This window comes from Drosophila innubila (assembly GCF_004354385.1).
Source record: "Drosophila innubila isolate TH190305 chromosome 3R unlocalized genomic scaffold, UK_Dinn_1.0 2_E_3R, whole genome shotgun sequence".
NCBI classification, from domain to species: Eukaryota; Metazoa; Arthropoda; class Insecta; order Diptera; family Drosophilidae; genus Drosophila; species Drosophila innubila.
Window position 1 is genome coordinate 29,078,614 of NW_022995380.1, and position 22,696 is coordinate 29,101,309.

The window sequence follows — 22,696 nt, forward strand, 5'->3', positions numbered from 1 at the left end:
TCTCTTTAAAAAAAAATTTGCTAAAATTTTAATTTTATTCTTTAATTTTTAATCAATCTGATAAGGTTTTATTTTGTAAATATGCTTCCCAATATTTGCAATAAATTTTAAAAATTAAATTGAAACTTTGTAACTAAATAAAATGTTGAAAACAATTTTTTCTCAATAATAATATTAGTATTTGATTTTGAAATAATAAAAGAACAGATTTACTATGTAAATTTCGGTGCTGCTTTAATATTGAGGTTAATTAGAATAGATTTTCTCAGACTTTAATGTTTTATAAACTTTGCTTAGCAAACTCCTTGGTCCACCCTCTGCTAACTCAAAGAAAATCGACGCAGAAGTCATAAAGACGAAGCTGCACGTTACCCGTTGCCAGTTGCCACTTGCCACTTGGCACTTGATGCTGTTGTTGTTGTTGTTTGCTTCTGGTTGTATTGAAAGTCAGTTTCGTGTTGCCGCTGTTTTGTTATTACGCATTATTACAACAACAACAACAACAACAACAATAACAGCAACAGCAGTTGGCCAAAGGCTGTTATATGACTTTGCCTCACGTCTAGATGAAATTCTCGGTGTGTATGTGTGTGTGTGTGTGTTGGCCATACAATAATCAGGCTGTTTTTACGAAAATTGGCAAAACGCGCAAATATTTGTGGAGTGTGAAAAGGGGAGAGGGGGGCCAGAAGAAAGACTTCTTTCGCCATGCGGCCCAAAAATACAGCTCAAATTTAGCTTGCGGCGCTTATGCATTTTTCATAACGCTCACAAACACGTGCTAGATACAAATATACAAATGTATCTATGTATCTTCTAGCTTTCACCCAGTCCAGTCGCTGTATCTATATCTGCGAGGGTGGACTGAGAAGTTTGTTCAAATAAGCTAGATTTAAAATAATAAAAAAAAGCAAAAACATAAGTAGAAATAAAAAAATAAAAATTGACAAAAAAAAAAAGTATATCAGGCCTGTTCCGGTTTTCACTTTCGCCAAGATTTGTTGGAATTTAGCCTGTTCTTATTTTAATCTGAAAATATTTTGCGTACTGAATTCACTTTGAGTTGGTGAATTTAATTCCAATAAAGTGATAAAATATAATTTTAAAATGTTTAGCCCAAATGCAACGTGAAAACTTAAATTTTTTGAAATTAGTTCCATGATAATTTTACTCGAAATCAAAAAGTTTTGCGATACTGTTTAAATGTGGCCAAAATTAAACAGAATGAGTGTAAAAATTTAAGCAGCCTTCAGTTGATAAATTACTATGAATAGATGATTTAATAGATTTTGTTGTCCTAATTAAATCAATGATTTATCAGCCCACCCTCGCATATCTTTTAGTAGGATTGTTGTGCAAAATATGAAAATCCGTGACTTTTCTCATGCATCCATCAGCACGTCATGGGGCGGCAACAGCTGCCAGCTGCCTCGCTCATCTCTCCTCCTCCTCCTGACTCGCTCCTTTCCCCAACTGCCGACTCTTCAAGTGCCAATAAAAATGTTAAGTATCTGTGCACTGTTGACATTCCAGAGATGCGCACATAACGCACGGCAAATGCCTAGATAAATGCTCCTGATACTCGTTACCCACCAAAAAAAAAAAAAAAATAGAAATAAATATAAATAAAAAGAATACCAAGGGGGGAAATACATAAATTAAGCTCCAGATTAAAGCGCCAAAACATTTTTGACAATTTCGATGAGGCGCCAAAGTGCGTCGACATAGTTTCCTCCGCCTTCTCCTCCCACATGTCGCCCTTTTCCCCTGGGGCAACATTTTTGGGGAAGAGAATTTCTATTTAGCAGTGTTGCGTATCTGGCAGATACTTTTAGCTGTAATCAAAGGCATTACATCAAAGTTGCCACACAGTCGCTGCCACTGTGAAACTGCCTCAAGTCCTGTAACTGTAATGAGTTTAGTTGAATGTGGAACGTGAATTGTGGAACGTGGAACTCCTTGAGGCAGCTCCTGGAAACCAGGCGGTAGAATTTCAACATGCTCATTACACAGTCAAGGACGATGCGAGTACACAAACAACAAACGCCATCAGTCATAAATATATGTATATCTGTACATAAATATTTAACATGCAAGGTGGCCGAACGCCAGGTGGCGCTGCTGTGCTTCTTCTGTGCTGCCTGTCCATGCGAAAGGATGCGCCCTAAATATTTACAACTCTATTTACAGCTCAAAATATTTTACAGATTAAGTTTAGCTGGCAGCTAAATTAATGCAACGCTTCCACGCATTTTTACAAAGCAATTTACACTCCAATTTACATATTAATAAATTCTCTTCTTCATTATAATTTCTCGCATTTTCCCTTGTTTTTAATACTCTTGCAGAGGGTGTTATGAATTTGTCAAAAAATATGTAATACATTTGTGATTAGAAACATGAATTTTTAGGTTTAGAAAATCTTATATATATGTTCTTTTTTGACGACCTGATCCGTCTAACTACAGCTTTTAAGATAAAAAACTTTGTTTTTTGTTAAATATCTCAACCAATCTCACAGAATATGCATTTTTTATCGTTTCAAGCATACTGATCAAATTTAGTTTAAGTGGGACTACTATTTCATATAGCAATGATAATCTGAAATTTTTTTTTTTTTATGAAAAACATTCTTTTTTATAAAACATATCAATAAAACTTGAAAATTTGGTTTTTATGCTTATTGATATCCTGACGAAATTTGGATTAAATCGGTGCACTATATCATATAGCTGGCATTACGATTGTTTAAAAATTAATTAAATTAAGTAAGTCTGAAAAACTTTGCTGTTTTTTGAGATATCTCAAAAAGACTCGCAGATTTTGTATAATGTGTTATTTACTATATACTGACCAAATTTAGATCAAATCGGACTACAACTGCCATTGCAAATTAGGCAATACTATAATAGAAAATTAATCTGATGTTTGCTGAAATATCTCAATCAATCTTTCAAATTGTATCCATGGTATTTACTTAAACTTTTTGACTAAAAATGAAATTCCATCATATTAAATTCTGGACTCTGCAAGAGTATCAATTCTTCGGCGTGCCGTAGTTAAATTGGTTCGTTCTTGTTTTCTTTGCATTCGTTGTTGATGTTTTTTCAGTCTAATTAAAATTGACTGCAAACGAGTTTGCCGCACATTGCTTATTCAGTTTGTTGTTGCAACTCACCCGCTTGCCCCGCTTGCCACGCGGTCCTTTCTCGCCTGGCGGTCCGGCGGGTCCGATGGGTCCCACCTCACCGCGGTCACCCCGCTCTCCGGGCGGACCTGAAAAATGTTGAAATGTAGAAATGTTAATATTTGGCATTTATAGTGACAGATTTCAATAGAACAAACAATATACACACAGATACCTCGACTCACAGGTAAACCATGTAATGTAATAAGTGGGAAGAGTAGAGGGGAAAAAGGCGTAAAAGGGGGCGTGGCAGATTTGTAATTATCAGCGTTATTATCGCAGCTTCAGCTCCATTCATTTGTCAGTCAACAAGCATTTGTCGGCTTTCTGGTTAGGTTAACAATTTGTCCAACTGTTGATGATGCCAAAACAACGATAAGTGACTTTTAGTGTATGTATTTATTGTTGTTGTTGCTGTTGATGACTCTTGGGTCCTAGTTTCAAATGCAAATTGTTTATTTGCCTACAAATAAAATGCCCAAAAACCACACAGTGCACTGTGGTTGACAACCGCTCTTTGTCGTTGTCGTTGTATGCTAATGAAGCCTGTGGCTTTTCAACTTCAACTGACTTGACCCATTTGACCCAGGTGCTTTAGCAGATACACAACCACAAAATCGCACTTGGACTTGAATAGTTACTGTAGTTGCATTACTTATTTTCCGGCAGTGGAAATGTATCCTTATATATATATGAGTGTCTCCAAGCTGTCACTAAAATAAAACCTTGCTTAAAAATATGAGTGGTTTGATTCCCCGCTATGTGATTTTAAATGTGTTTTTAAGTTACTTAGTTTACAAATTTTTCTTATTGGAAAAAGAAAAATTAAACTAAAATTGTTAAAAAGGCTAAAAATTAAAAATTATTCAACCCACAAACTTCAAGCAAATATCTATCAAATATGTTGATTCCGAAAAAAAAAATATATGTATTAACATTATTATTTATTATATTATTATTTATTCCTTCTTTCAAATTTCAATTAAAATATTATAAAATAATTATTATTTTTTATAAATTATAATTTCTAAAACTGATTAACAAATAAATTTCGTTTCAAAATTATGGAATAACACTTTTTTGTGATTTTACAATAAAAATTTGAGAACAAGCGTTATTTCGCAATTATTAAATATCACTATAAATAACGAAATACATTTTAAGCTACAGGATAACAAAACTCTGACCATTTAAAAACATTTTGAGCTTCATGATTCACTTCATGATTCAAAAATTCGAATTATTTTTAAATTGAAACAATTGTGCTTAAATTGTTTGTCGTAATATATATTATATTAAAATTTACAAACTCTGTTTTTTAACACGTCTAGTTTGCATTTTAATAAATTCTGTCTGGCTTAGACTTGGTATACTTGGAACTCGTAAATCTGTCAACATAAAACAATAGTTTGCCCCACGGTGGCGCCACTAAACAGCATTGAAAGCGAGACAACAACAACATAAACAACAACAACCTGACGACCTGTTTAGTTGAAATAATGAGAAATTGTTTTTTGTATTTTCTTGTTGGTTATGGCTATTAAATGGGAACATTTATATAACACACACATACGCATAGACACACACATTCATTCACACACACACTTATACAATTATACTTTCACACACACTTACACACACACACATATACAGAGAGAGTATTTATATCATAGATAAATCCAATTGTGCAGCTTGTCAAAATGAGACTGGACTGTGTGTGTGTGTGTGTTTGAAAAGATATAGAAAATTTATTAAGTTGGAAAAATTATAGCTAGATTGAGAGGGAGAGCTCTGGTGATGAGGTCCTTCGTCCTTGTGCATAAATTTGCCAGTCCGTCCGGCTGTCTTGCCGTTTATTTATTAAGTATTTTGGCTATCCCTCTTTTGTTTTGTACCCGGACAAGGACTCGACATTGGACTGGGCGGTTTGCAAGTATTTATGGTGGCATAATTTAGCGTTAAGCATTTTAGGCGACAATTTCAGCCACAATAAAAACTATTCCAGCAGCCGACAACAGCTAACTTGACCAGAGGGACCAAAGAGACCAGACGGACCAGAGTTGGAGTGGATTTATAGAGGCAGGATATTGGATTGTTGTTGCCTCGCTTCAGTTTTCCCGTTTTCACTTCTCCTTTGGTCCTTTGCCTTTAGCAGAAACCAATGCAGATGAAGTGCAAATGATAAGTTTTAATTTCATACCCATAAGCAGCAGCAACAACAAAATTGAACAATACAAAAAGCGAACGAGAAATAAGGAAACTGAAAGCAGAAAACAGAAAACTGAAAGATCTGCCCGGATGAAATGCAATCAAAATACTTATAAACTCAAATGAAATTCAAATAAATCAGCAAATAAATTGACATTTTTTGGTTGGTATATTACAACTGGGACTTCTGTCTGTGTCAGCCGAAGCTGCTGTGCCAGCAGATTTTGAGACCCTGTACTTGAAAGATATAAAGGGTATGTTAAGTTTCAGAAAGAGAAGAAAGAATCAGAATCTTGAAGAAAAGGCTCGGTTCGATAAAAAAAAAACATATAATATCATAAAATTCGTATTTTTTAAAATCACGCAAATACTTCAGACTTTGAATATAAATTCTTAAAATAATCGGTTATATTTAATTAAATTTGAATATTTACAAAGTTTTCAATTTTTGTTATTACAAAATTTAAATGATTTTAAAATTCATGGGAAAATGAAAATAATAAAAATAGTTTTTTGGATAAGATTAAACGAAGGCACGAACCAAATTCTTAGATTCAGCGTGTACATTAAATGGTTCCTATACCGATCCAAAATCTGGCTCTATGACTCGATCCACAAAACCAAACTTTTTTGCTGGTATTTATTCTCAAAAATTCTGTATATATTAAGCTGATTCAGATCAAATCAAGTTTACAATTTTTTTTAAACAAAAAAAAAAATTTTAAGTGCAATTTTAGAGCTAGTTTTTAAGGCTTTAACGAACATGATAAATATCGTGGCATAAATATGTTTTGAAAATTGCATTACGTATAATAAAACAAGGAAATTTTGTAAGACATAGCTTTAAAGTAACATTATTTCGATCTACATAAACTTCATTTTTTACAGAGTCTTCCACAGTCTTGTGTGCTCGACTGTGTTCTGCTCAACCAGTTGACTGTATTCCAGAGACACAAAATACAAATGACACATTAAATTGCCGAAACATCGAAACATCCTCAGGTCCAGCTTTGGGCCTCTGATTCTCAGCTGGCTGAGCTTGTGCCTTGGGTCTTGTGCCCACACATAAAGCACAAGTCAGCTTAACTAATTACGACAACGATAAGATAAGCAGAGACGAGAAAGAATTCCAAATACAAATGACATTCAATTTATTCAAATCAAGCCCAAATGACTCAAGTCCATGTCCAGAAAACGTAAACAGAATTAGAATCAGAATCCGAGCCAGAATCAGAATCAGAATCAGACGCATTTCCCCTGAGCTGTCGACTCGAACACGACGCTGATTTGGGAAAATAAATTGCAATTTCATGTCCATCAACACACACACACACACACACACACACATTGACAATTGTGGCTATCTCAGCCTCAGATCTTACTCCAAACTAACTAAATACTTATCCAGAAACGCAACTGCAACTTACAATTTACAACTTACAACTATTAAAACAACAACAACGGCAACGCTTTCATGCTCCGATAAGACAAGTGAGGTGGGAGGCAACTAAATGCGGGTCTCAACATGCGCCTAATTGATAGCGCTGCTTTTTGGTCGCTCAAATGCATTAGGGGTACTCACAAGCACTTAAAGACAAATCTCTGTACAATATGTGGTCTATGCTGAATCACTTCAACTAAAGCTGACCTTAACTCGTGAGTCTAGAGAACACGAGGATTGTAACATTTACATATTTAATATTTGAATATAAATAATATTATTATTTGAAATTTAAAATAAATACATAGTGTTAAATCAAACTAATTGATGATTTTTATTAAAAAGATTTTAGGACTATTCTTTTTTATTTAAATATTCTATAATAATTACTTTAAAATTTTTATTTTAAGTCAAAAAAATATTTTATTATAAGCAAATTTTTTGTTATTTGTGTTAATATGTTTAGCATGTGTATTTTATTTTTATAAACGAAAAATATATTTTATTATTAAGCGAATTTTCTGTTATTTTTGCTTGTATGTCTGGCAAGTGTATTTTATTTAATTATTAAATTTTTATAGAATAATTTTTGTAAACGAAAATTGAAAAAATAGCTGTTAAATTATGATTTTTAATTCAAGTTAAATTTTAAGAATTATATCTTAATATTTTTTAATAAAAATAAAAATTAAAGTTTGTTCCATTTCAACAATGCCTACTTAATGAGTTTGATAACTATTTAATATATATTTTAACATAAAATTATAAAAAACTAAATTTAAATTTCTGAATATCTCTTTGATAAATGTGATCGAAATTTTAAAAAACATAATCTTAAATATATGTAAAAATTAACAATTTTATCCAGTCTACAGGATACCCATTAAAACAATGGGCCTAAAATTATATCGTTTATTTAGATATTTTTGTGGACTTGTCATAAATCTTATTTGCTTAAAATCTCATATAAAGCTCACTTTCTCTCTTTACCATTTTCCCTCTTTTCTATCTAACCCTCTCTTCCCGTTCTTTTATGTCCTGCTTCAATGCATTCACTAAACATTTATGACTTGTCTTTAAATCCTCTTTTAGTGTAATGTCTGTAGCATTGTTTGTTTAATGAAACACACTGAATACCCCTAATAAAACAATTGGACAGAGATCATCTCGCTTCATAGGTAAGTAACTACTTAAACTTCGACCTATGCCACATGCTGCATACACAAACAATACGTGCAGCATGTGGCAAGTGACGGAGTGGAAGGAGTAGCAATGCTAATGAGCCGCTAAAAGCAACATAAATGACATAAAGTTGCATTTTTACGACGACTGCGGTAAGTGTTTCAAGCCATCCGGGTCTACAAATTTTTATGACAAACGCCGGATTCGAATTCGGATCGGATTCCAGAGCGTTTCAACTATTCGAACTGTGTGCTTCGGGTTATTTTTCGTTTATTAAAATCGCATAAAGTGCAGAAATATGTTAGGCCAGATCGTAAAAGCAGCCGGCAAAATGGAAATGGAAATGGAAATCGTTGAAAATGTTGTGGGCGGGCAGCGAGGGAGGGGTAGTGGGGAATAGTGGGAAGCTGCTCCCTACGAGTATTTGTGGGGCATTTAATTGACGAGTCATGCGGCATGCGGCATGTGGCAGCACACAAAACACAAAGGTCGTAAATGTTATCGCCAAAATGCGGCAGGCAAAACAATTTCCAAATGTGGAAATAAACTAAAAAGAAAACTATACATAGAGCACATAGACGATTATATATTTTAGAACATTAAAGGGCCAGACTACAGTGAAGAGAATCCGACTGTGAAAGACCCTGTAGTTAAACTTTAATAAATAAGTTACACAGCCGAAGAAATACCTTGATATTTAAAAAACTGAAGATCGAGAACGGGAAAAATACAATTTCAAAAAGAAGTGTGAAAAATATGATATCCAATAAAATAATTAAAAAGTCACTAAGGTTTATTTTATTGGTTAATATTCCTAAGAATTGAATTATAAAAAATTGTATATACCAATTTTGTAATAAAAAAACTTATCGCAAGTGTTTTTTTCTTTTGCTATTCTCCTTATCATCTTTTTTTTAATATCTGAAGAGTTTATTACCCGATGCTAATGAAATTTTCTGAACAGATCCGGTTTTAGGTGATAGAAAATCATTTTAAAAAAAAATGAATTCGCATAAGACATACAGGAATATATATACCATGTTTGGTGTGTCTAGCTCTTATAGTTTTTTGAGATTTTTTTAAGTGTGCATACAGTTAAACAGGTAAACTGACAGGTCCATTTCGAATAGGTTTTTTAAGCAGATTAAGAATAAATATATGTATTTACTCCATGTGGTCCCTTTGGAAAAACTTAGTAGACCCGCTGTAATATTTAAGTACAGGGTCTTAATATATTTCAAAAATTTGTGTGTTCATAAAAAAGGCAGCGGAAATGCATTCAACGCATTTGATGGCATTCGGTATTTGGTATTTGGTATTTGGTATTTGATTTACATTTTAACGAGCTGCTTTTCACACCAAGAGACCAAATCAAAATCGAAAATGAACATCAAAATTCGAAAATGTGTTTTAATGGGACAGCGTTAGTCGATGGCTCAATTAGGCTAGCTCTAGAGTTGGGACTCTCTCTGGGGATAGGGGAAAAGGGAGGGGCAATAAATAAAACAACCCGCAGATGTGCAACCAAATTGGCCGCGTGGCAACACTTGAAAAACCCATCGATCGAGCGATTCCCAAACATCAATAAGCTGCGGTTTACTTAATTTACGACTATTTCCAATGTATCTGTATCTCGTTGCCACTTAAATGTATCTGTAGCTGTATCTGCATCTGCATCTGTATCTGTGTGTAAGCTAAGTGGCCTTTGAATAAACAAACAATGTGTGAGAGAGGCAGCTGCAGAGTCATCACTTACCAGGTGGTCCAGGAGGTCCCGGCGGACCCTCGATGATGCCCGTAGGGAACTCGTCACCCTTGATGGTTGTGGTGAGTCCACGATCACCGCGATCGCCCTTGTCACCCTGTAAACGAGAAGCAGAGAGTCCAATGAGTCACATGTCTCTATGAAAATTAAGTGGAAATGCCAAGGGCAAAGGCAACAAGGTGAAAGAGAAAGGGAGGGGCAATTGAGGGGCGCTTAATACATAAATAAACGATAAATAACGTGGAAAACCGAACAAAAACAGACAATGGGATAAGCGGAAAATCGGAAAAACAAAAGGAGACAGCTCACAGACACACGCCAGTGATGCCAACTGCTCGACACAAAAACAGGACAAATTGTCTAGCATACAAATAAAGCAAGGAATGAAAAAAATACAAGATTAAACGGACGAAATATAGGACAAATAGCTAATATCTCTAAAAGCATAAAATGTAGCAATTATGATTTTTAAAATTAAATGTTTTCTTTATGTTTATTAGTAGAATCGAATATACTCTTATTTTTTATTTTAAAACTGAAAATCTAATTTATTTTATTATGAGAGACCGAATAAGTCGTTGATTTTTATCATTAAAAACTAAATTAAAATCTTATTTTTAGATCGTAAAAATATAATGACATATAGATTAAACTTTACTATTTATTTTATAATTATATTTATTTAAAAATAAACTGCAAATTTATTTTATTGCTGTTATTTTTTATTTTTATTTAAAAAAAAACAAATTTTTTTAATATTTATTATAAAAAATTGCAAATAAAATATAGCTTTATGCGTTTTGAGTAATTTTAAAATTAATAAAAAATGATAGACTTCCAGTTGGAGAGTGTCTGATATTTTTTTCTGACTCAAGTAGTTATAATAAAAACAAGGACAGATCTATCTATCTATTTCGGCAACACTGACGCACACACACATGGGCACACACACACACACACATACACAGAGTCACTTAAAACGTCACAATGTTTATCCAACAGATACAAACAGTGCATTAATCCTTGTGACATCTCTGTTTTACTTATGAATCGCCTTCAATCCCCATCTGTCTCTCTTATTTTCGTTTATTTTATCTTCTCTGCTTTCGTTCTCTTTCACATTTCCGTCTTGATTCACTCACCTTTGTGCCAGGTGCGCCCGCCACTCCAGGCGGTCCTATGGGACCTGGTTGTCCGGCCTCTCCCTGCAAGCCTTGAGGTCCTGTTTCTCCGGGTGGTCCACGCTCGCCCGACACGCCCGGATTACCTGGTTCACCTGGTGGTCCTGGCGGTCCAGGCTCTCCTGGTTCGCCCTACATGATTGAAGTATATCATTATTAGCAGCATAGAATCTACACAGTTTTTCCAACTAAATCAAGAGGCACGTGCAACATACAGAGAAGACCACAACAGGGGCATGCATCTTGTGGCATTTTATATATATACACATTATACATTTTAAATAGGAATAGTTTATGCCAAAACCCGTAGACTTACCTTCAGCTGTATGACCGTGGAAGCGGATACGTTAACGCCCGCTTCTTGCAAGTCCTTACAACACAAACACACACAACAAAGGATTAAATGAAATTGCATAAAAATAAAAGTTAAATTGGTTAATAAAGAAATTAAATTAAACAAAATTAATTCAATTGTAAAATTACTTTTAGCTGCTGCAAAGCAATTAATTGTCAAATTAATATTTATAATTTATATAAATTATTATTAAAAATAGATTTAATTAAATAAATGAAAAGCCAACCACAAACCTAAAGAAAGAAATCTATTCAAAATTCTAAACAATTGAATAAAGTATTGTAAGTAGGTTTTACCAAATTGATAAGCCAACAACAAAATAATAGAAATAAATTCTTAAATGATACTATAAGAGACATACTCCTAATTTTCAGATAAAAATTTTGTATTGCTTTGCCAATATTTGATTAAAATTTTAAGTAAATGACAGTTTTAGATATTATATAAAGATATATAGTTTTTAAAATAAAATATTAAAGTCTTTATTTAACAATGGAATATTTTTTAAATCTAAAATATTTTTTGGCAGCAACAGTTTTTGTTCTTAAGTTAAAAGTAGAATTCAAAGTACAAATTTAAGCAAAATTAGCAATTATAATTAAAAATTATATGTGTATAAAAATGAATTTTTGTCAACTTTCAACAATAATCTTAAATTTTCATTAAAAATAATCACCCGCGATTATTGATAGTAGCACGTCTATATCTATTGACTTTCTATTTTGAACAGCAAATTGGAAACTACACAGCATTCCATTAAACCAATGATAAGATTTTCTACAGGAAATAACCAAATGACATTTAAAATTGAACAAGGATTAAAAGGAATGGGGAAAAGTGGAAGGGAGATGTCCTGGCATGTTTCTCAAATGGAACAGAGCAAAGTGACTAAGCAGAAAGTATGCAAAAAGTAGCAAGAAATTTATTGTGAAGCTTAAACCAAAGAGCTGAGCCAAGTTAAAAGCATTACGAACAACAATGACCAGGATAATAAACAACTACAAAATACAACTACAACAACAATTACTACTACAACAACAACTACAACCACAATTGTGACCAGAGCGTAGGACAAGTGCAGAAGAGAGAGAACACAACAAGTTGCAACAAATATTTGCAGCTCTCTGTCCGACTGCATTTTGCCTTGAGAAATGGCCATGAAGGAATGAGTGTAAAAAGAGAGCAGGAAGGCAACATTGTCTGTCATGTTGAGTGTACAACAGTTGAGACATATTTATGGCTCAAATACCTTAACAGCAACAATTTCCGCATATCCCAACGTGCCGCCATGCAGCGTTGTCACCGATCTCTTCAGGCCCTGCGAGTGGGAAATTGCGGCGGGAAAAGCAGAGCACAATTTTGTTAGGCAGATTTTCATATAAATTTGATATTTTTTTTTTATACAATTTTTAATAAATGTGTCTATTTTACAGATTTAATTTAATTTTTTTGTATAAAAAAATTATATTCTTATGATTTTCAGATTTCGTTAGGCAGAAGCTCAATTTTTTAAACAAAACTTTTAAATAAAAATTTCACTTAAATGTTAAAAGCTTTAAGATTTGGTTATGCAGGTTCTTATTTCAATTAAACTTTTGTTTTGAATAAAGTTTTTAATAAATGTATCTTGTTTTTAGATTTTGATAGGCAGACTTTCGTGTAAATATTATATACTTTTCCAAATAAAGCTATGAAATAAGTATAATTTTTATTTTAAGAATTTGTTAGGGAGATTTAAATAAATTTTTTATAAGCAAAACTTTAATTAAGTGTCTAGTTTTTATTTTAATGATTTGTTTTTTTGTTAGCAAAAGTATTTATTTTAAGATTCTGATAGGCAAACTTTCATGTAAATATTATATACTTTTCCAAATAAAGCTATGAAATAAGTTTTATTTTTATTTTAAGAATTTGTTAGGCAGATTTTAAGTTAATTTAGAATTTTTTTACAAACCAAACTTTAACTAAGTGTTTAGTTTTTTATTTAAATAAATTCGTTCGGCAAATTTTTAGTTGATTTAGCTTTTTTTTTGAAAAAAGTTCAATTTTATTTTTTAAATTGCTTAGCAAAATTTTGAATAAAAGTTTCAAGTTTACACTTTCCACTTTGCATTTGCAGTTTGGAGTGCAGATTTGCAGATTTGCAGCAGCTTATAAGCCCGACCTGCCTCGACTTACCTTGACTGTTTGGAAGACGTCCACGCCCGGATGGCCGGTGTCGCCCTTTTGGCCCTTATCGCCGGGCTTTCCGGCAGCGCCCTTTTCCCCGCTGATGCCATTGAGGCCCTGAGAATCATCAAGTCAAACATTGAAGTTGGACTTATCTGTATCGTTTTCCATTCCCCTTCAAGTACTTACCGCATCGCCCTTGTCACCGGGATCTCCCTTCTTGCCGCGCTTCCCTCGCTTTCCTGGTGGTCCGGGTGGACCGGGAGGACCTGCAATTGAAATGAAATTTTCTTGGTCAAAGTTTTGTAAAGTAATAAGGCAAAAAGACAAAGTCTGAATTGCGTTTAAAGGTCAACAGCTGCCGCCTCATTAGTTGCGCATTGAACTTTGCAGCTGACCGCAGCATGCGCCCGATGACACGGCGTATTTTCAACCCCAATCCCCATTCCATGAAAGTGCCCACATACAGTGGGTAAAATGAATAACCTATCTTAGATATTTTATATTTATTCCGGTGCTAAGGGTCCCCTTTTCGCTTTTAATCAACTTCTTATATAATAATTAGTATAAAACAACACTTTAAATTTGATTCTGAGACCTTTCATATTTCTGTAAAAAATCATGATAAATTTAACAAAAATTTTGACATGTAAACTTGCTATGTCCAAGGTTCGACTAACTTCAAAGATCCATAACTTTGTCAAAACTGAATAGATTTTCAAACGGAATGCCATTTTGATCATGGTTTGGCCTCTTAATTCATTCTGCATTTAAACTTTATTATATTTAAAAAAAAAAATTTTCGGTCTAGATCTTGGTTTTGATTTTAAAGCATAGGGTCCCCCCTTTGGGTTATTGAAATTTGAAAATTTTAAATCTCAAGTTTTCACTTTTAATCAACTTCTGATATCGTAATTAGTATATAACAACACTTAAAATTTGATTCTGAGACGTTTCATTTTTTTTTTAAATATCATGGAAAATCTGACAAAAATCTTGACTTTTAAAGTTGTTAGGTCAAAGGTTTGACCAACCCCAGATATTTATAACTTTATCAAAACTGGACCGATTTTCAAGCGGAATGTTATTTTGATCATGGTTTGATCCCTTAATTCATTCTGCATTGTGTTTTTCGAAAATTCAAGATTATTAATCTCAAGCTTCAACCTTTAATGGTCCTCTCTATAGTGGGCTCTCTCTGTATTTTTGGTTTTAATTTTATCAGCTAAAATGGCCTTTTTGCCCACTGTGCAACAGTAGCACTTTCAACTGTTTCCCAAGTTCGCTTTTTTGACCGTTTTTTGCGCACTTTTCCCGCAACTTTTGCAAATTCATTTAGCTGAAAAATGGCTTTCGCTGCATTTTGTCCTCGACAGGGTGAAGACTGGGGCCAAAGGGCAAGAGACAAAGGACAAGAACAAGGGACAAAGGACAACGGGCAGCAGAAGCTGTGCACAAAATATTTATAACCACTTTGGCTGCTATTATTCTAGCGCTGTGGAAAACTTTGTCTTTTCCGAGGAGAAGACGCAACAAGAAACAGGACAAAATTCGAGTCGACTCTCGATGCTTTTCAATTATTTCGCATGCAATTTTACGGGGCATAAAATTGCAAACATCGTGCTTTATAGTTAGTCCTGGCAATTATTCTTATTAGAGCCGACATTCAGTATGCATGTTGTTGGCCTTTGTTGTAGACAGGAAATTAACACCTACATAAAAGAAAATGCCAAAGCAACAACCAAAAGACGACGAACTGTTTTTCCTGCCAAGCTCAAATGAAGTAGGTGTGAAAATATTTAATTAAAATAACAGCCAACAACGAGAATGATAACAACAAAAAAACAGAGAGCACAAAACACAAAACACAAAAAACTCAACAACATTTACCTTGTACCTATGCACACTTAAGAACAACAACAACAAAAGCAACAGGAAACACGCGCCAGTTTTTACCATACTTTTCTCTAATTTCGTTTTTCTTTATTTTCCTTTTTCTTTGGTCTTTTTTTGCTGCAGACCTTTCGGCTGCTGTTTAATAATTGTTGTAATTAAGTAATTCCGTTTCTAGCTGCTCTCGAAAAAAGGTGCAAGAGAATTAGAATCGGAATGGGAATGAGAAATGTAATGTAAAGATGGAAAAGCAGAAATAGAAGTAGAAGAAGAAGAAGAAGGGCCAGCGGCAAAGGAAGCTGCCTTTAATGCAGGAAACGACGCAACTCTCTCCAAACAATTTAAATTCATTTCGCGCCAAAATGGCGCCACAAACTACCAAAGTGAAAAAAAAGGGCGGCACGCGTCAACCACTTCCCCCCTCTGCCTACGTCTAGTTGGTGGGTGTGGCAATTTGTGTAGGTGCGATGTGAGCAGCCACAGGCAGTCGAGTCGACTCCATCGGCCAGCCAGCATGACTCCAACGATTCCATAGACGCCCCTCTAATGCTGGCTGCTCATTTAATTAAATAAAGATTTTCTTGCCTCGTCGCTTGGGAGCTGGAGGAAAACTCGATGGCAACAAAGGTGCCACTTTGGCTTGGAAATTTTCTCACTTCTCAACGGAAATCATAGGTACATTTGTTATAAAAAAAAATAGTGATTAAATACCAAATTAGAATTGGATCTGATAATTAACTTCAAGTTCATTTAAAATAAGAAAAAAATTTAAAATTAATTTCAAAATCATACTGAAATATTATTTCAAATTTGTTTCAACTGCAATTAGCCTATTAAAAACATTGCTTAAAGTAATCAATGCACTTTTTCAAAAAAATAGTTTTCAACTATAAAATATAATATTTTTTTATTTATTATTTTTTTGTGTTGGATTTAAACAAAGTTTAAAATTATAATAAAAATGTTTTTTTTTTAAATCTAATTTGTTGGCTGAGTTGCTGAATAAAATATATAAATAAAAAAAAAAAATAGATGAAAAATTAATCTCTGCATATAATTTTTCTGGTTCAGCATAGAAAACTTAATTGCACTCTCAAAATAGTTGCTCAAATTTAAGGCAAATTGACATAAATTTAAGTGTTATTAAAAAATACAATTATAATTTATTTAGATTACTTATAATTATGCAATTTACCTGATTGTCTAATTTTGCAGGTCATTTTTGGTATGTAAAAAATAAATTGAAATTAATTTTAAATCAACTAAAAATTTTGGTAGCTAAATTGATGCTGCCTATTAGCAGAAAATAAATATGAAATAATTATTTTCAAATGAATAGAAATAACAATTTATCAAATGACTTTTTAAATTATATTATATTGGAAAACAAGTTTTAAAATTTCATATAAATTTCTGATAGCTATAGAAAATAGACATAATATTTAATTTTAAATATAAGCAAATATTTTATATTTATCTAACAGCTGTCTTCAGTTTCATAAATTTATGTGTAAAATTATACAGTATGTAAAAGATACAGCATCTTTGACCACTGTGCCATGCTAGCTTATGCGCCCACTGTGCCTCACTTGGCCAAGTAATAAAAGCTAACCAATTAAGCGTGGCTAAGACGCAGTCTAACTTAAAACAATGGACGTTTGCCTCGTTGCTTTGTTGTCTCATTGTCGCTTTGGGCCTATTCCCGGATAACTTGGCAAGTTGGTAACTTGGTAACTTGGTAACTTGGCCAACTGACGGAGGCGTCAAGTGTTGTAAGCCAAAGCCAAACGGAAGTGTCGAGCTACCAAAAGCGTTGTGCTAACAATGGCAAATGGGGCAAAAAAGCGCAGAGTGAAAAGAAAATGCTGAAAAGAAGTGAAAATTGCGCTTAATCTAATAACAACAACATAATAATCATAATCATAATATCGTTTTGCCTCCTACACCAGTTTTTCCATCCCCACATTTTCCAGCTTTGTTGCCATTATTGCCGCATTTTCCGTATTATTTTCGCGTTGATGGCGTCGATGTTGTTGCCTTCTAATGGTATTTGTTGTTCTTATTTGTTGTTGTTGTTGTTGTTATTGCTGCGCTAATGCGCTAAGAAATCCCATTGTATGTCACACACACACACATTCACACACACACATTCACTCACACACACACACATAGTTATGTGGAAAACTAAGTACGCGCTTTGCTCTGATAAAGTTGTTAAGTCAGAACTTATTAGACCCTGCACTTTAAAAACACAAAGAGTCTACTTAATTTATTTAATCCAAAATGCGCATAATAGACAGAAGAAGGCAGACTCATAAAGTATATATAGACTTGATCAATATCAACAGAATAATAAGATAAGAATATACATAGAAAGATCATAATGACTTAAAGAGCTAGACACACCAAGTTTGGTAAGTAAAGTCAATTTTTTTTGTTTTGAAATTTAAAAGTTTTAAGCTGAAGTAAAATCTAAAATGCCTATAAATGAGAAAGTTTTTTGAATATTGGAAATAAATCTAAGCAAAAATAGAAAGTATAGTAAGGATAATTTTTTTAATACGTAAAGATTTTTTAGAGCTCAGGACAACTAAATTTGTTCAGCTACTTAGAAGCGTAATCACTTTAAAAATCAAACTCAGATTGAATTTTTTTAAAGCGATTTTAGCGTGATATTTTAAGAGTTCAGATTATCGAAATCCTCTTTTTTATAAATAATATTTGTATTTATTTTCTATATATATATGTTTTAGTTTTTAATGTTCTCTGTTACGAGGACTCTGACAGTCGAATTTGCTCGGCTTAAGCCTGTTTCTACTTATTTTATTTTTATTTTGCGACACACTCGTTGTTGTTAATGATGATAATACGTAACTCTGTTGATAATAATGATGATGATGGCAATTGAAGGAGCTGAATGAGTGCGTGATGCAACTCGCACACATGCTACCCATAAATCCATATCGATGTCAAACTCCATTTCCTCCACTTGCCTCCTTAAGGTCTCTTAGTTGTAGAAAAAAAGACTGTGGATGCCTCTGTCAACATTAGTTCAACTGCTGCAGTAGCTCATCCCCTCAACTTGTAGGTTAGGGTATTAAGGAGTGGGGTGGAGAGAGCAGGAGGAGGAGGAGGAGGAGCTTGTCTTGTCTTCGACTCGAGCCTTGACTCAACTGGCGGAGCGGAAAACGGAATTATGTCAAGTTGTACGCGTAATAAATACTCGGAATCGTTTACGTGCGTACAACACCACAACGACACGTACAACAAACAAGAGGCAAACAAGTTGACAAACAGATAAGCTCACAGACACAGAAAGAGAAAGGAACAGCAAGAGCGAGAGAGAGCTGGGAAGAGTACAGCAGCCAATTGACTCAGTTAAAAGAGGACAAATTCTAGTCGGAGTGCTAGTTACCATTATCCAACTTTGTCGACACACTTGGGATTGCATAGAACTCTCCATGGAGACCTGACTAATTTAAAAACTTGCTCAAATACATGCACTCTACTCAACTATTTGAAACTAAAAACAACTAAGCTTAATCAAAGAAAAGCATTAGCTTAATAAATGCATAGGAATCCCTAGAGTTGCTTTTAATTAGCTGCAAATAAACCCCACTTATATGTGTGTAGATGTTGGCATAACCTAGGTTAATTATGCGAGTTCAGAATATTGTTTTAATTATAGAAAAACACAAATTCCAAAAAGTTGAAGAAAATTAAAAAAAAAAAACCAAATATCATTAGCAACAATTAGAAAATTTAATTTAAAACGAATATTTAGAGCACAAAATCTGGAAAAAGTTGTTTTTGAAGAATAATTCTAAATACATAGTAAGAAAAAATGTTATGATTTTATTGTAGAGTACTTTCTTCATTATAGTGTCCTAAATTTAATTTTCTTATTAAAAACTGCTTAGTTTTGTGTTTCTAATATATTTGTTTTTCAAAAGTGTAGAGTAAGTCTGGCTAGTGTTTTCAATAAAGCAACATGTTTATCTCATACTTTAATTCCTTGTATCATTAGTCAAAAATGCCCATAGGGAATCAATTTTATAGCTGTAGATACATGTATTTCGACCAGATTCATCCAATAGGATATGTTTGTCTCGTCGATTGAGTTTCAACTGAGCAACGCAGTCAAGCGGCAAATCAGGACATTAAGCTAAGGATCTTATTTGGGCTGAGTTGTCGTTTTTGCCTTTTTAAATTGCCAAGCATATTGTTTGCACTTTGCCCAACTGATTGCTGTAGTTCGATTTCTCCCACTCTATAAAAATGTAAGTGTGTGTGTGTGTGTGTGTGTGTGTGTGTGGGGTTATATGTGCGTAAATAACGCTGATCTTTGACTTATGTACAAAGTTTTTAGTCAGTGAAGCAAAAGTTTGTTTAAGTAGGCATCTCTCTAATGAATTTCAAGCCTCGAGATGCTTCCGAATTTTCATTAGCCGCGCCCAAAAAGTATCTTAAACTCAACATGCTTGTATCTGTGTATGTGTGTGTGTGTGTGTGAGAGTATCTACTTTACTGACAGCTGCAGCAACGACATCCTGTCAAGGCCATTTCGGTGGAAAGTGGCTGTGAAAGCTGCTGTGAAAACTGGCAGCGAAAGGAAAACTCCAAAATGCGAACATTGATGGCAAACTTCTAGCTCACTCGTCTTTTTGTTGTTGTCTGTTTTTGCCTACTTTGACTAAAACGCACTGCCAGGCAAAATGCTAAATGGCAAATGGAAAATGGCACATGCAAAATGGGAAAACTCTGCTTAAAACAAAATGACGAGCAGTTTCTTTCATCGTGACATAAGAGTGAAAACTTTCTTGTTCTTCATTTCCCAAAAAGTTGTTCAAAGCAAGGACATTTGTTTAGTCGTTGTTGTTGTCAGCTGTTGCTTTTTTGTCGTCTGCCAATGTGAATCTTCAATAACTGCATCCTGCTATGTCAAGGATATGCGACAACAACAACAACAACAACAAAAGCTGCAAGGACAACAATGTGTATTATAAAGCATTGCAACTGTTGGAGAATGAAACTCGATAACTTGTCCCTGACTTGAAATGGCTAAAACTCTTTCAGTTTGCATCTTTGTCCTTGTCCTTGCCCTTGTAGCTGCTCCTTTCGTTGTTCTCCTGATACACGATACTTTAAGCACGAGGGTGGCTGGATAAGTCATTGACCTATGTTAATCAAATTGACATTTAAAATTGCAAATTTTCTAAATTTACAAAGTGAAATTTTAGCATGAAAATCGAGAATAAAAGAATTGTTTTTTACCAAATTAAATAAAATTTGAATGCAGAAAGAATTTAGAGAAATATTCATGATCAAAATGACATTGCGATTGAAAATCGGTTCCTTTTTGACAAAGTTATGCAGGTTTGTATTTGGTCAGACTTTGAATCTAGCAACTTTACAAGTCAACTTTTTGTTCATTTTGGCTTAATTTTTTTTAAAAGAAAATAGAGTGTCTAAGTATCAAGTTTAAAGTATTGTTTTATACTAATTACGATATAAGCAGTTGGTTAAAAATGGAAACTTGAGATTGAACATTTTTAATTTTTATAACTTCGAACTGTTATAACTTTGGCAAAACTTTAACGATTTTCAATCTGAACGTCATTTTGATCATGGTTTGGCCTCTTAATTCATTCTGCATTTAAACTTTTTTATATTTTTATAAAATGTTATTTTCGGTCTAGACCTTGGTTTTGATTTTACGGCATAGGGTCCCCCCTTTGGATTTTTTAAATTTGAAAATTTTAACTCTCAAGTTTTTACTTTTAATCAACTCCTTACATCGTAATTAGTAGAAAACCACACTTTAAATTTGATTCTGAGGCATTTCATTTTTCTGTAAAAAATCATGCTAAATTTAACAAAAATTTTGACTTGTAAAGTTGCTATGTCCAAGGTTTGACTAACTTCAAAGTTCCATAACTTTGACAAAACTGAACCAATTTTTAATCGGAATGCCATTTTGATCATGGTTTGGCCTCTAAATTCATTCTGCATTCAAACTTTATTATATTTTTATAAAAAATTATTTTCGGTCTAGATCTTGGATTTGATTTAAAAGCATAGGGTCCCCCCTTTGGATTTTTGAAAATTGAAAATTTTAAATCTCAAATTTTCACTTTTTATCAACTCCTTATATCGTAATTAGTATTAAACAATACTTTAAATTTGATTCTGAGACGTTTCATTTTTCTGTAAAAAATCATGCTAAATTTAACAAAAATTTTGACTTGTAAAGTTGCTATGTCCAAGGTTTGACTAACTTCAAAGATCCATAACTTTGTCAAAACTGAATCGATTTTTAAACGGATTGCCATTTTGTTCATGGTTTGGCATCTTAATTTACGCTGCCTTCAAATTTTATTAAATTCGTTCAAAAAATGCTATTCCTCTGGATCTAGATATCTAGAAATGTTTCAAAATTGATTTAGTTTACCGTTACGTACCGGTATTGAAACCGAAGCCGAAAGAAGAAAACTCAAATAGAAACTTTTACCGAATTAGATGCTTCAGAATGTTCCGGATCCGAAAATGTAATCTTTATTAGTTTCGACTTGATTCTTTGATTTCTTTACAGAATGAGTTAAGAGAAAAAATCATGATCAAAATGACATTATGCTCGAAAATCGGTTTAGTTTTGATCAAGATATGACAGTTTGAAGTTGGTCACGTATCAGCCCACCCTCGTACGATATATATGTATATGTATATGTATTCTTGTCGTTACCAAAGTCTGTATCCCATTTCACTAACGGTACGTGTCCTTCGTCTCAAGTTGTTGCTACTGTTTCACTCGCAGTTGCTGCACACTTGTCGGCACACACACCCAAACACACCCAAACACACACACATACACTGAGATACACACACGCACACTTGTAAGTACTCCACTGCGTATACGTAATGTAAATGCAGAGCAACTGCTGTTACTTCAAGAATATCTATGTTTATGCATATGTTGTCATTTGCCAGTTGCCTCTCGGCTGCTACAGTGAAACCTGCGACATCTGGTCAAACAGGTTAAGGTCCATTCCTCACTGATTTAGGAGAGCTCATTAAGCGAACTTGTTGAGGACTATGACAATGCTGCCTCGACAATTATTGAGTATAAATCATAGGAAACTAACAAGCAATCTTTAATCCTAAGCAGCTCAATCTAAAAGATAAGTTTATTATATTTTTAAATAGACACAGTACATTAAAGATTTTAATTTTTAATTAATAATTATATGTTTTTTATTTAAATAGATTTTTTAGTATGATTTTTCTAATAACTTGTCTTAGTGTGTTTTTCAATCGT

The 22,696-nt window shown here is 33.5% G+C and overlaps 1 protein-coding gene across 1 annotated transcript in view; it reads right to left on the bottom strand.

The window, feature by feature from the left end:
• Positions 1 to 22,696, bottom strand: part of LOC117790185 (collagen alpha chain CG42342) — a 105,649-nt gene that overhangs the window by 21,771 nt on the left and 61,182 nt on the right. Inside the window, exons 4-10 of the mRNA XM_034629511.1 lie at positions 13,678 to 13,757; positions 13,498 to 13,605; positions 12,569 to 12,637; positions 11,281 to 11,334; positions 10,926 to 11,096; positions 9,775 to 9,880; positions 3,179 to 3,276 (exon numbers count right to left, since the gene is read on the bottom strand). Of these exons, the coding sequence (XP_034485402.1) occupies positions 3,179 to 3,276; positions 9,775 to 9,880; positions 10,926 to 11,096; positions 11,281 to 11,334; positions 12,569 to 12,637; positions 13,498 to 13,605; positions 13,678 to 13,757 (686 nt within the window). The remainder of the gene's footprint in view (positions 1 to 3,178; positions 3,277 to 9,774; positions 9,881 to 10,925; positions 11,097 to 11,280; positions 11,335 to 12,568; positions 12,638 to 13,497; positions 13,606 to 13,677; positions 13,758 to 22,696) is intronic.